Genomic DNA, 15188 nt, shown 5'->3' on the forward strand with positions numbered 1-15188 from the left:
CAAACACACAACATGAAAAGTAGAGGATCAGCTGAGGAGCAGCTGAGGAGCAGCATCCTCCACCAACCTGTCATTGTTATTATGAGATAATCAACCCAACACCCACCGAGCTGCATGAATTAATACACGGTTATATGATAATTATTGTCACGTTTATAACATGAGCTTCATTTTCAAGAGTCAATACATCCTCCTCCTCCCTGCTGCTCCTGCTCCTCCTCTTGCTCCTGCTCCTCCTCGATCAACCACAGCAGGAGAAACCCATCTGTTCCTCCCATCAGTGTTTCTGCTCTCTTCATGCTACTCAGAATAAAAAATAAACTACCCGAGTATCTCTTGTGAACCATAAACTGCACTAAACCGCCGACTCGTCAGTTTCCACCTCTGAACACGGATTCATGTCAGCTGAGGGATTTCATTATGATACTGCAAATCTGAGCGAACATCACTCGACAACAATGAACATGAACAATGAGCAGCATGTTTCCGTTTCAGGTTTTAGAACCGAGTTTAGAAGAACAACAGTCTCAGATTATAACCTGCAAAATAAAGAATCTCCTATTAAACTCAATGTCAGAGAATGAAACGTCTCGTCTAAAATCACAGTGAATGTTAAAGAAGCACAAAAGAAGAAGAATCAGTTGCAGAATAACGAAAATGTGTATATTGATATTAAAACAGGTGATCTGAACTCACCTTTGCTATCTTGACGAAGTGGCCGAGTATCTCTGCTCTGATCTTCAGCGTCTGGGCCGTTAAAATCTCTCTCACCAGCCAGAAGCTCACCTGAAACACACACACATAAATATCTGACTTTAATGGCTGTATGAGATGGATATGATGTGGGAAAAACATCAGAGGCTCAGTTAACCCGACCTGACGAATGAAAAGAACATACTTTATATACATATTATATACCTGGTCTGAGGAGGACAGAGTTCAATGTGGAAAACGCTGGAGTTTCCCTTCAATACCGACAGTAAAATGTATTACGCAACAATTTATGATGAGCATATTTTCATCTTTATTATGCATCAGTAGACAGCAGCAAGTGTGTGTGACTCCTAAAAGTAAAACATTGTGTTGGTGTGAAGTTTAAATGGAGACGACCGGGTCTGTGCAGGCTGCTGATCATCTCTGCTGAAGACTCCACATTTAGTGTTTATTGAGTGTGTTAAACAGAGGACACAAAAACACGGTGGTTTCTGGGTAAAATACTTAAAGCTGCAGATGTTTTGGACGGTGATGTGTTCATTTGTGTGATCTGAAACAACACTATTTCCTGCACTACACAGTAAGAGTGTAGAAGAGTACGATCTGTTAGTGTACGGAGGGAAGGACGTCATCCGGAACACTGCACCTGTCTGTGGCTGCCCTGCATTATGGGTTTTAAAAAGGAAGAATGAGCAGATTAATAAAACCAAAATCTGTAACTGCTGCAGAGATTTTGAGTTGGTTTTTTTAACTGTCTATTGTGAGTCAGTAATATTTTAATTAAACGATCAATTATCACTAAAACCATGAACTCACTAATTTTGTGGGAAAGTCAAAAATCTCGAACCTCCTGAAATATTCATCTACGAGTCTCAGAGACGCACCTGATTGAACCTGCGTGTGAACGCGACCACGTTGGGAGCCAGACTGTGTTTCTCCTTCCCGTTCCACCCACAGCTGGCCAGCTCCTGCAAAAACACACCAACTCCACATCAACCAACACGTTTCATCAATCCGGAACAATAATCAATGTCACCGGGAGTCCAAGTAACACAAATTCATCAAGCAGGAGGTTTAAAGTGACGACGGACGACCACACCGCCTGTCTGGGATGACAGTGAAGTGTACTGATATAAAATAGATGAAATTAGACTGTATATCGATGGAAAGCCGTCACGCGCCGACAGTGTTGTCAGAAAATACTTCAGGAAGCATCTCTCGACCAGCAGCTGCTTCATGTGAGTTTATATCAAATTAAAGCGACACAATGAGCATTAATCTGAAATATCATCATCCCCAGATCAACAGTTTTGGAGACAGAAGAAACAACCCAGTAGCTCCTGTAGAAGACGCTCCGACACCTCGATAGCTCGTTTCCCTCGTTGTTGAAGTCACTTTTATTTGTCGAGGTTTCAAACAGGATCAAATGTTCGCTTGTCTAAATACGTCACAAAAACAAGGGACATTTACAAAAGTGAATGTGGTGGGACACCATGTTGGACGGCGTGCACAAAGCCTGATGGGGAGGAAGAGCAGTGACGGGAAACTCAGTGACTAACAGGCTGAGCAGGATTATAGAGAACATGTCAACCACGAGGACAAAGAGCTTCATGAGGAGACATTTAAATGTGAAGAAGACTGGACTCCTTCAGTGGGACGGACACGACCTCTGACCATTATTTTATAAAACAGTAAAAAGTATGGAGACTAACGGGGATGACGTGCAGTGAAGGTGCAGCTGAACAGACTGAACATGTGACGCTCGTCTTACCTCAGGATGTATGGCTTTAAACACGGGAGCATCCATCAGGGTGATCTGGCTCTGAAATAACAAGGAAACAATCCACACTGGTTTTCATATGCAGGAGAGAAAAAACATCAGTATTTATTCAAATTTACTCTCAAAACTGTTTTAGTTTTCTTTTTTTCATAAAGACTCAAAAATACCTTCAATCAAAAACTAAAAGTAAAAGAAGGATAAGAGATAACGACACCGTGACAACCTGGAGGCTCCTCAGCGGAGGTGGAAGTCTCTTCTCTACTTTCTGTTCATGAGTTCTCTTTACCGACACAACTAGTGGAGTCAGACTGACACCACATCTCCAGAGATCTGTCATGTTTGGATCTTGTAATTTGATGCATTTGAAGGGGATGTAATGCACATTATCTTCATTATAAATATAATATAATATAAATATGTGGCATCAGTTCATGTTCCAAACCCATCTCAGTACAAACAAACACAATAAAACAGGAAGCAGACTCACAGCAAACTCCTCCGGCGTCACCTTGAGCACGTCGAAGATGACAGCATCGTAGCTCTTAGCGTAGTCCACACACGGTCCATCCAGAGAGTCAGAGCTGCTGCTGGCCTGAGAGACGCACACGCACGCACAGTTCACCATCAGTGTATCTAATGCAACACGGGGCCACAAACACAACCGTACTGTCTTAATGAAGACTTTAAAATGTTGTGACTGCATTTCAATAATTACTCCTGAATTCTCTTCTGCACGTGATGCTCGGGAGAAACAAACGTTCACACTGCAGGAAAACACGAGACTCATCACGTGTTCCTCACGTGTTCATAAGCTCTCTTGCACATTGAACGGCCGCACCTTTAAAATGCATATTGCTTTACTTTATATTTGAACTCTATTTGTGTTTCATTTTATGCGTTTTATTGCTTTTCTATATTTTCATATGTGAAACGCTGCATGTCATTTTCTTGCTGTGAAGCACTTTGAGTTGCATTTCTTGTATGGAAGCTGCTCTACAAATAAACTTTATTATTACTGTTTAGCGAAGCCTTCACATTAAAATGTCTCGTCTTTTCATTGAAATTTGTGTGAATATTTATTGATCCCAGATGATTTGTTATCTTTCTCCATCTGTAATTATTCCGTGACCTGTTGCACACACACATAATAAATAGGGATGGTCAATCTTCAATTTGTTATAAAAAAAAAAAAAAAAAAAGGAATATTTTACAACAGTACAGTCTTATTTCCTGTTTTTACTGGAGCCTGATGGTAGTTTGTTACTGCTGCCACCAGGTGGCAGTGACGCACTGAGAAGCTGTTTACCAACCGTCACTAAACAGCAAAAGCAACAGAAGATGAGCAGGTTTCTACCTGCTGCAGTGAAACATGCTGTGATTTTAAATGTGAAACAGAAGAACTGGTCGACTATTTCCAAACATCAGATGGTAGTTTGGCTTTTAATGCACATCAGTACTGATGAAGCCATTCAGACGCTCTGTTTCAACCTGCAGCAGGAAGAAGAAGACCGCAGTAAACATGTTGTAAACGTTACACGAATCAAAGAAATAAGACAGCGAATGTTTTAGTGAAGAATCATTGAATGAAAACAGAAAGAAGTCAGATGCAAACTTGAAAGACCGAAGACAACGACATCACGCACGGAAACACACAAACACTGAAGTCAAATGGAAATATTAAAAGCATGTTGAGTAAATGTGTGAGAATGAAAAAGTTATTTTAGTGCTTCGAGGATTCCACCGAGTAAAAACAGATGTTTTGTTCCTGGGATATTCCCCATTTTAAATGATGACAATCTGTTAGAAACACTGATGTTTTCTGTTTATTAAGTCTGTTTTGAGTTAAGAAAGCTCATTTTAAGACTTTTTATGAAGAATATGTTGGAAAAATAGAACAACAAGTTTACAAAAATACATTTTTAGAGTATTTATAAAGAGACTGAACGTGTGTCAAATTGCAGAAGATGTTTATGATTTTTCTGACAAATAATGTTTGATAAACATTTTGAACAGACGACTCCTATTTTCTTACATCATATTGTTAAAAACACAAATAAAGTACAATAATAATACAAATATCAAACCCAGTGTGACCAATCAGCAGCACTATGATAACTGTAAGAAGCAGCTGATCCAGGATCGGATCCAACAGCAGCACGTTTACCAGACTGCTGGAGGACAACGTTTCTTCCAGTTGAACATTTTATGATGAAGCTGGTCAGCAGTAAAAACGATCTGCCTAATAAAGAGTGTACAGGACACGAAGGACGTCTCTCTCCGGACTGAAGACAAACACAAACACATCGGTAGGATGGCGAAGGAGGAGTGTGCCGTTACCTCGGAGGTGACTGAGTTGATGCTGGTGCCGTCCGAGAGCCCGTTCCTGCGATACATACTCACAGAGGGAGGCACAGGTCGGGGCGACAGAGGCCTCTAGCTGGGGGGAACACATAACCTCTCATCCATACCTGCAGACACACGACACACATTAATACCGCTTGGTTGGTTTTTCATGTAACTTCCATCTATTTTCCACACGGTTTGACGCTATGAGCGGTTTCATCATGTTCTTGTATTAATACTCTACAGAAATTCAGGATGTGAGCGTGATGTTACAGATGAGGGTCGCAGCTGTGTACCAGTATCACAGCTGACGGGAGCTTGTTAAATATTACAATAAAATCAAAATTCAACGAATGGAGACGCTCCTCCTCCACTTCCAGACTCAGCAATGGGCGCCACAAACACAGGCTGATCACACTGAACTGATCATGTCATCATCTAAAAACAACGTGGGATAACTTTACACACGTTAAAAATGAACACGAGGTTGTCCTCGAGGACGGATCTTCTTCCAGAATCCCTCTACAGATCAAAGTCTGTGTCCTGTTTTTAACTTGAATGACTTTAAACATAAAAATGTGTGTTTAAACTTCATTCAGAAAATGCACTTTTGTAATAATTTCCCAACATCATTTCCAGCTCATGCTGTGACATCAGTGTGAGTTTAAAGTACAGACAACTCCTGGCTGACGTGAACGCACCGCCAGTAAACTGTCGACTACTTTTAATCATCATTTAGAGCACCGCTGAGAGCACTTCACATTAATGACTGATAATAATGATCACAAAAACAATAATAATGACAGTTATCATGCAGTCAAAATCTCATTACACATGTTCATCATTTAGTACACACATGCAGAAAACCTGTGGAAACACAGAGATCTCCACTGGAATCTAAATGATGTTTTGTGGTTGTGAACGCTGCATGTTGCACCGTGTGCATGCTGATGAACGCAGCACGGAAAAGACTGCAGGCTAATATTAAAAAAAGAGAAAGGAGGTCCTGGTAAAACAGGTTAAAAGTCTCAGACTTGTCTTTTAGGTTTGCACAACTATTCTCTCTTATTGTGTCTTCTATAAACATTATTTTGAAATGGTCTCGACAGATTTGAAAAAAAGAAAACAAAGAATTGGATCATCGTGACATTTCAAACTGTTTTCTTGAATTAGTACAACCAGTATCTCACAGAGACACACAAGTCATCTGTTTGCACTGATTGACTCTGAAGGTTGGAAAACTCAATAACGTGTTCAGGGTCTATTTAACCATTTTAATCTGTTTTATTATTTAAAATATTCTGTTGAATCAAAAATCAAAAGCGAAGTCTGATTTGTGTTAAATATGAAAAAATGACGATGGAGGCTGATTACTGTCGTCAGTTTCAACACAGAAAACTGTTTTTGTACCAACAAACTCATCACGTCTGTATCAGTATCAGTCCGTCCTTCATCACACGATAATAAGATGTAAAAACAGGCCATGAAATACACTGCATGTAGAGGATCACGTGTCCTTAAAGAAAGCTCATAACTACAGATAATAGTCTTATTTATAACACAGCTGCAGCTGGGAAGACAGCGAAATACATCCACATGTATTCAGTACACCTGCTGAACATTCGATGTGTGAGAGAAACCAGCGCCTCACACACATTCAGTCTTTGTGGATCTGCATTTCATTTGTTTTGTAAATCTGCATATAAACAAACAATCTTTCGTCTTTATGGTCTGCAGACCAGTTAAATAACTAAAACTGGCTCAAATATCATGAAGATTAAAAGTGAACCTGCCTCAAGAAGAAACAGGTGAGCAGACAATGTGCTGAGTCATCAGAACATGCCAGACACAGCAGAACCGCATCAAGGACCAGAGGTTTTCTCAGTGCTTCACTGCCCTCTAGTGGGCAGCTCACACTCTGCATGGAGGAGCCCACAGACAGCTCTGCTGTTTCCACCATGTTCACAGGTGATTAGGCTTTTTTTCGCCTTTTAAAGTGTCACAACAGTCAGAATTAGTAACAGGAAGTGTTTTAAAGGGACAATCCACTCATTTTACACAATTACTATTCACTACCCCGCCTGTAAATACTGTTGTATGATGCCTTCTATGTCTCAGCAGGAGCCACAGATTCAATATAAAAGTGTTCGTAGCTTCCAGGTCTGAAAAATGGTTCCGATGCAGAAGTGTCTTAAGCTGCAATACCACCGAGTGCCACTAGAGGTTGGCTCCAAAAAGCCTCCGGCTCCATAGACTCCCATTCAACTTCTCTCATCAAATCCAAAGTGAATAAAACGTGTCCATCAGTTATCTCGGTGTTGTTAGCTAAAGTCACTCCTTCTTCTTAGTTTTCTGGAGGTCCATCTGAAAATAATCCCTCATTCATTAGAAAAGAAGATTCAAGAAGACCTGTTTTTGGGGGCGTGTCTGTTTGATTGACAGGCCTGTGGTGCAGTCAGGTTACAGCTGTCGGTGGGCGGGATGTAGTATCGCCAGGTTTCCAATCAGATCAGTCAGATCCACCGCTGGCTCCTCCCCCAGCTCGTCCAAATAAATATATACGCGTTTCCACCTGAAACATGTTGCTACAGAGATGCACAGAAACGGAAGATTCTGAGCAACCATAGAAGTTAAAATTGTCACCGCTTTACAAAAACCTGACTGTATGAACCCACAAACCAGCACACAACAGCCAGCTCTGGGCTTGAGGATTAAATGAAAGATGGCTCACATCAATCCATCCCTCCAGGAAATCAACAACACGAAAATGAACACAAAATCAAGCAGATTCTGCAATTTTTTTTTAAATTCCCGCAATTGTTCTGCAAAAAAAAATGTCATCATCAGAATCTGACCTGAAAGTATTAAAACATAAAAGTAAATCTTTTCAATCAAAACTGACTTCATTACCAACAATAAGTCTTCATTTCCAACCAGAAAGGCTCTGCTCCTGTTTTAATCACCAAATTTAAACTGCAAGCAGTGATATGCCGGCTCCCCGACGTGCAGCACACGAGGGTCCGCATATTACCCCCTTGCAGTTTTATTTTTTTCCTCGATCTCGTTCCTTATTCTTCTTTTTTTTTTAAATTGCCTTTTTTTGGCGGCTTTATCATCTTCAAAAACTCATGAAAGTTGGTGCCTGACGCAAGTTTCGTGAGGTTTGGAGCATCGTTTGACCTTAAACATCAACTTCCTGTGTCACGGCGAAACATCAAACTTAGCCGCATCACCCTGGCTATACTATAAGCTATATATAAAATGAATTTTGGGTCACTTTTTGGACGACATGCTATATTATGACTTTTTTCAAATATTTCAGATGACATACAGTATGAATTTTTTTATCACTTTTTGGAATATGACCTTTTTCTGAACTGACTTAAGTGGGGATCGAACCCAGTTACTTCTCACTGAGGCAACTGTTCCGACCACTGCACCACTGCGTCATAGTACAGCATGTCGTCCGAAATATGAAAAAAATAAAAAAAATCACACTATATCATTAAAATGTATCAATGGGATTTTGGGGGATAAAGTTTGTGATAGTTCGGACAGAAATCCAAGAAGACAACCTTTTACTTTTTTGTGATTGACTTTTACTTTTGTTTGAGTTTTTGTATTATTGTGGACAAAGGTCCACAAAGGTTTGGTTTTAGTATGACTGCATTTACAACACAAACCCACAACCGTGTGGCTTACCCTTAGAGGGACTCACCCTCCGTGAACCGTGTGAATTACTTTGAGCGGTGCTCGACCCCACGTTCTCATGTTCCCAGCTCTGATGCGGCGTCGCAGACCGCTGGACTATCTTCAGTGCTGAAGAAAGAGTTGCGGCAGGAGAAAGTGTTTCACGGAGTTCACTCAGAGCTTCCAGCAACTCAACCGACAGTCTGGTTAACCCAACAGGTAAAAGATTCTACTTCACCAAGGTTGCTTTTAATGGTTCAGATTCCACCTTGGCCTGTTGATGGTGATTCAGCTTTTAGTGAAGTTGAAATGTTTGGAGAAATTGAAAAAGTTTTGCATACACTACACATTACAGGAAGATATTTAATATCACTGCAGACCCCCTTGAAAACACGTATATCTACTATCCAAAGAATGTCTGCGGCAATTTTGGTCACATCTGAATGAATATTTGTGGATGGTGGAGTTGGAAGATTTGTCACAATGCAATATCCTGGGAAGATTGCTGGTGCCTCTCAGCAAGAAGATTAGGGGTTCGATCCCCCTTTATCATTACTTTCTTTTTTTAATCATACATGTCGTCCAAATTATGAAGAAAAAGTTATACTACAGCAAAAAGTGACCCAATGCAATTTTTTTTTTTATCACATTTTGGAGGACATGCTATTGTATGACTTTTTTTTATCACATTTGGACATGACTTTTGGGTCACTTTTTGGCCGCCACGATAATATAACTTTATTTGATAACTTTTAATTCAAAACATGTTAAGAGTGCACAGAATACATTTCAAGTTGGTTTGACAAAATTTGTTGGAGGAGTTTGTTAAAATACAATGTGTGAATCGGCAAAAACTGCTACTTAATTCAAAATGACGGACTTCCTGTTTAGTGCAACTTTCATGAGTTTTTCTCATTTCTTGTTGCCAGCAGGGGACTATGAGCAAATATTACCATACAGGTGTCTTCAGGGCGGGACTGTTATCAACAGTGTAATGTTTGAGGAAGATTGGAATATGAACATAAAAGTTGCAGTCACTTGTAATTTCATGGCGAGACTGACAAAATCTGTAGTTCGTTAAAATACAACACGAACAGCCAAAAATGGTGGCAAAACTAAAAATGGCGGACTTCCTGTTTAGTTGAGGTCATTATGCCAAAAGACTTTTTTGTACATGATGTGTATTTTTATACACATGTCCAACAAATTTGGTACATGTAGGTTAAACTAGGAGCCGGAGCTGCAGTTTAGGGGGCGCTCGCGAACCATTTGGCCACGCCCACACACAAAACAAATATAAGATGTATCGTCTCTCCACGCCGGATGTATGTGCCACGTTTCGTGAGGTTTCAAGCATCCTTTGACCTTAAAGATCAACTTTCTGTGTCACAGCGAAACATCAAACTTTGCCAGATCGCGTGAGACACCAACATAAAGACGGAGTGAGAGACACCAACATAAAGACAGAGTGAGAGACACCAACATAAAGACAGAGTGAGAGACACCAACATAAAGACAGAGTGAGAGACACCAACATAAAGAGAGTGAGAGACACCAACATAAAGACAGAGTGAGAGACACCAACATAAAGACAGAGTGAGAGACACCAACATAAAGACAGAGTGAGAGACACCAACATAAAGACAGAGTGAGACACCAACATAAAGAGAGTGAGAGACACCAACATAAAGACAGAGTGAGAGACACCAACATAAAGACAGAGTGAGAGACACCAACATAAAGACAGAGTGAGAGACACCAACATAAAGAGAGTGAGAGACACCAACATAAAGACAGAGTGAGAGACACCAACATAAAGAGAGTGAGAGACACCAACATAAAGACAGAGTGAGACACCAACATAAAGAGAGTGAGAGACACCAACATAAAGACAGAGTGAGAGACACCAACATAAAGACAGAGTGAGACACCAACATAAAGACAGAGTGAGAGACACCAACATAAAGACAGAGTGAGAGACACCAACATAAAGACAGAGTGAGACGCCAACAGAAAATCCTGGTTTGGAGGTTGAATAAGAGACAACCAGAGGCTGAAACTGATTGTTTTATGTTCAGTGATTCATTAAGATTAAAACAGAGTTAATATGCAGATATGATCACTGGTCTCCTGCAGAGTTCTGATTCTGCTTCTTTCTATTATTATTATTATTATTATTATTATTATTATTAATATTTATATGATATTTCTCCCCCCTTTCCATATTTTGAGTGATCAGTAGTAGCTTTTCCATCGATACGATTGATGTGAAATTTCACATCAGGAATAACTCTGTTAGATTAAATACCAGTTTTGAGGAACAGAAACAAGCAGCTACAGTGGGCTCAAAACCTGCTGACACCAACACAATCCAGGTGGAGATGATTTTCTGTGAATGAATGTGGACTTGAACTGAATACTTTCAGCTTGTGGAGGAATCAGATGTTAATGACATCTCCAGAGATGTTATAAGAACAGCTGATTTCAGGATCTCTGGGTCGATGAGCTCTGCTCCTCCTCCACATGGGGGCGCTGGGAGTCTGAGATACGTGCACGACCAGCAGGGATCTTCCATCAATCTGTATCAGGCCTGTTACATGGTTACTGGTTTCAGTGGCTGCATCTGTATGTGGAGATTATCCAACCAGTGGCTCCGCCCCCAGAGATCTGATTGGTCAACTGAACATCTGGAACAAATCATCATGACATCACACCCTGCTCATCACTAGAAATATCCCTCCACCTCTTCAATGGGAAAATAGAATTAGAATAGAGTTTCATATAATATGTAATATAATGTAGTTTCTACTTGTTATAGTTCTATTAAATGACCCATTTGGTGAAGTCGGGTCTCTTTTGGTCCTTTTTGGTCGCTCTGAGCACCCGTACCGTAACACCACGGATAGTCACGCACTTACAGTCCTAGAGGAGGCTAGCTGGACCGGTTTGGTTTGAACACATGACACGATGCTAAAATGTTAAAAACACATGAGAACATGGATATCTTTGTTCATCAGATATCTTTGTTCCAACCAGACTGAACTAGCTGATCAGTTTAGTGTTTCTATGTTCTGTATTTATTCAGTTGAAGACTAGAAATCTCTGTTGTTAGGTGGTTGCTAAGGGTCTACTTCCTGGAGTAGTAAACATTGCATACATTACACGAGTCTACTGACGCAACTGATTGTTTTCCAGTTGTTAGTCGTGCCCCATGTGTTGCCATGGAAACTGAGATCACAATAACAAAGAATAACATTCTGATTACATATTTTATTTAGTCACTAACTTGTTGTATGATCGCAGGATGTCGTGTCAGTAATACCGTTAAAGCGCATCCTCTCTTGTAATATTGCCTAAATGTTATGTATGCATGTGCATGAAATGTAAGAGTCCTATGTAGTTTAAACTTTTGAAGTCAAGCCAACTGTCAGACATTAAACTGTATTTTGTTCACAATTCAAATCTTCCCAGACAGACATGCATGTTCCCTGCAGCTCTCTGCCAACACCGTCCATAATTAAACTCTCTCACAACAAACACTTCAGCAGAGTCCCGGAGAGGTTCCAGAAAAGGGGTCAGAGTTAAATTATCTCTGTCGTAGCGTGGTAATCAAACTGTAAGGAGCCCTCCTGTAGAGGGTGGGGGAGCAGGGGGGGGTGTGCCAGACAGGCGTCAGGCTCCATTTAACTGTAACAGACATAAAGATGGAGTTTACTTGTAACATTAAAATCTCTTTGAGACGTCAGAAGAAACACAAACCGAAGGTGGAGTTTGAAAGATACGAACATTTCCCAGGCAGAACGAAGGAATCCAAGGAGCTCAGGATATCTTGATTCCCAGTCGGATGCGTCTCCTGCAGCTTCCCTGCAGCTTCCCTGCAGCTGCAGTAGTGTTCAACCCACTGGAGGACTCTGTGGGCTCCATCTTCCTCCACGCTGAGCCAAACGCAACACGCGTGTCTCTGCTTGTTTCAGACGCTCACAGTTGTCATGTTCACATCCATGTTGTCTGAACAGCAGATGTACTTCTGCTGATCTGAGCACCAATCAGCGGCGTGTTGGGCTCAAAATGAGGTGTGGTCAGGACAAGAGCTGGTGCATTGCTGTTTTCAGGCAACTTGATCAACAAAACCTTGGCGGCGTATTTTACTGTTATTCTAACAGGACAGTAACCGACAGAGATGCACAGCAGCTCACAAACAAGCAGAACTTGAAAAATAAGCTTACAGCAATTTTCATGGCACACATCCTCCTGTTCAGTCTGCAGGAGAAGATCGGTTTGCTCTGCAGAGAAGCGCTCTTTCCTACACTCAAACAAAACCATGTACATAACACTTGTTTTCAGGCCTGCTTCTCATGAAGTTAAAGATCTGAGGTTACTACTAATATAAATTTCTCTGAAATGGCAAAAGCTCAAATCAACCATCAGTGATGTAATCAACCAGCAGTGATGTAATCAACCAGCAGTGATGTCATCGTTGGTTTGTGAACATTATGAAGCCTCCAGTTCAGATTCTGTCCGTCGCCATCTTGCTAGTTCGGAGCGGTTTGGAGCAGGAAGTGACCATATTTGGACGAGCTGGGGGAGGAGCCAGCGGAGGGTCTGACTGATTGGAAACCTGACTATACTACGTCCCGCCCACCGATAGCTGTAACCTGACTGCACCACAGGCCTGTCAATCAATTTGATGAGAAGTTGAATGGGAGTCTATGGAGCCGGAGGCTTTTTGGAGCCGACCTCTAGTGGCACTCGCTGGTATTGCAGCTGAAGACACTTCTGCATCGGAACCATTTTTTGGACCTCGAAGCTACAAACACTTTTATATCCAGTCTGTGGTTAAAATTCATGTTGGTGACCACGTCATCTTTGCTAAAATGACATTACAGTAACGTAGGCCACAGTACACACACACACACACACACACACACACACACACGCACACACACACACACACACACACACACACACACACACACACACACACACACACACACACACACACACACACACACACACACACACACACACACACGATGTAAACCAATGGACGGAATGAAGAGCCACACTAATACCACACTAATTTCCCTGCGAAGTGCTGCTTCTATCGTCCAAGTCCGCGTGGACTTCGTAGGAGACATTCGTTGGTAAAACGAAGATGCCACCGACCTGCATTCATGCATCAGGCTGCTGGTTCTGGACGGTGTGCACCGGTCCTGAAACCGACCCGACCGGCAGACGATCGGACGAGCTGCTCGTCCACACATCTCACATCTACCAGAGTTACTGTGAAGAACAGAGCTGGTCCTGGGAGGGAACGGGGGTGCACTGGGGAGGGGGGGGGGGCATTAAAACAATAACGGGCCTTTTGTATGAACTGTAAGTTAAAAGGTGAGATTCTTTATTTCAGTCTAATACTGCACCAAAAAAAAATCTATGTTGCTGATAAACTTTTACATATTCCAGATAATGAAATAAAATCCACTGAACATGAGTTGCCTATATTGAGAATAATAAAGTGTTTGTGGCATCAGTGGCATTATGTAAAGGAGTTAAAGGGTTAAAGTCCTGAAAATGAATGAGTATTTGGTCTTTATGATATTCAGGCTGGTTCTGTTGGAGGTTTTTTTTCCTCCTATCTTACGTATGAATTGTTGAATTGTTGTGTTTCTCTGTATAATTTTGTAAAGTTCCGCTGTAACAACTTTACTGTGTCAAGTACCATTAAATAACCTGTGTTGTGATCTGGACCTATATAAATAAAATTTAAATAAACTGAATTGAATGATGTTGAGTAAAAAAAAAAAAAAGTAACTCAATAAAAGTGGAAACATTAAGTGCTGCTTTGGCAAGGTCTTCGATGCTGGCGAATGGGATGTGACACTGCAGCACTACATGGATTACACAGCAGAGTTTGATTCCTGTTACGGCCCACATTGCCAAGAATGTTGTCAAAGTGAATGACGGGCAGACCAAGCATATGGCCATTAAAGGAAAGTACTCCACTTCCAAGCAGATGAGGATTTCCACCATCTCGCAGCTCAAATCTTCAGTGGTTAAAGATCTTGCAAAGCAGCTCACCCAGTGAGCCGACTTCTCTCTCTGGCACCATGTGCCATTTGTACAGATGTAACTTACTTATTTTTAAGGAGACCAGGAAAAGTTTTAGCACCTCAAATATCTCTAATCAGAAACAAGCCAGAGTGAGTTTACACAAGCTCAAATACTTTGTCTTCTTGCTTACAAAAAATGAGCCACATGTGAAATTCTCAAGAGAAAATTACAAGGAAAAGTGATTTTATTTTTATTTTTATTTTAGGTAAAAACTTGATATGTACGTTTTGGATAAAGTCCTGAGTTTAAACATCTAAAATCCAAACAAACATTATTAGAATCCCTGTTTTCTGGACTAAAAGTAGGAAAGTCTAACGTGTGTTAATGTAGCTCACGCATGGACGCCCTGCTACAACCGAAACACCTGCACACACTCGATTACATTCGAAATGAAGAATAATCAGTTGCATAATAAAAGTGATCTCATTGTATCAATATTTTTTCATCTCTACAATAGTGTTGCAACATCAATATTAAGGTATTTGGTCATAAATATCGTAAATCATGAATGGTACATAATGTCTTTCATTTCTGAGTATTTGATTGATTC

At 40.9% G+C, this 15188-nt stretch overlaps 1 protein-coding gene across 2 annotated transcripts in view; it reads right to left on the reverse strand.

Moving 5' to 3' along the window:
- Positions 1-15188, reverse strand: part of LOC138632078 (ras-specific guanine nucleotide-releasing factor RalGPS1) — a 57422-nt gene that overhangs the window by 41191 nt on the left and 1043 nt on the right. For both annotated transcript variants that reach the window (XM_069717357.1, XM_069717356.1), the window contains exons 2-6: positions 4832-4962; positions 2982-3086; positions 2486-2536; positions 1599-1682; positions 697-786 (exon numbers count right to left, since the gene is read on the reverse strand). In XM_069717357.1, coding sequence (XP_069573458.1) covers positions 697-786; positions 1599-1682; positions 2486-2536; positions 2982-3086; positions 4832-4888 — 387 coding nt within the window. In that variant the 5' untranslated portion in view covers positions 4889-4962. The remainder of the gene's footprint in view (positions 1-696; positions 787-1598; positions 1683-2485; positions 2537-2981; positions 3087-4831; positions 4963-15188) is intronic.

Source organism: Brachyistius frenatus, unplaced genomic scaffold (genome assembly GCF_029030835.1).
Source record: "Brachyistius frenatus isolate BFR_SWC_R1_liver_20210118 unplaced genomic scaffold, ASM2903083v1 Contig_172, whole genome shotgun sequence".
Taxonomy (NCBI): domain Eukaryota; kingdom Metazoa; phylum Chordata; class Actinopteri; family Embiotocidae; genus Brachyistius; species Brachyistius frenatus.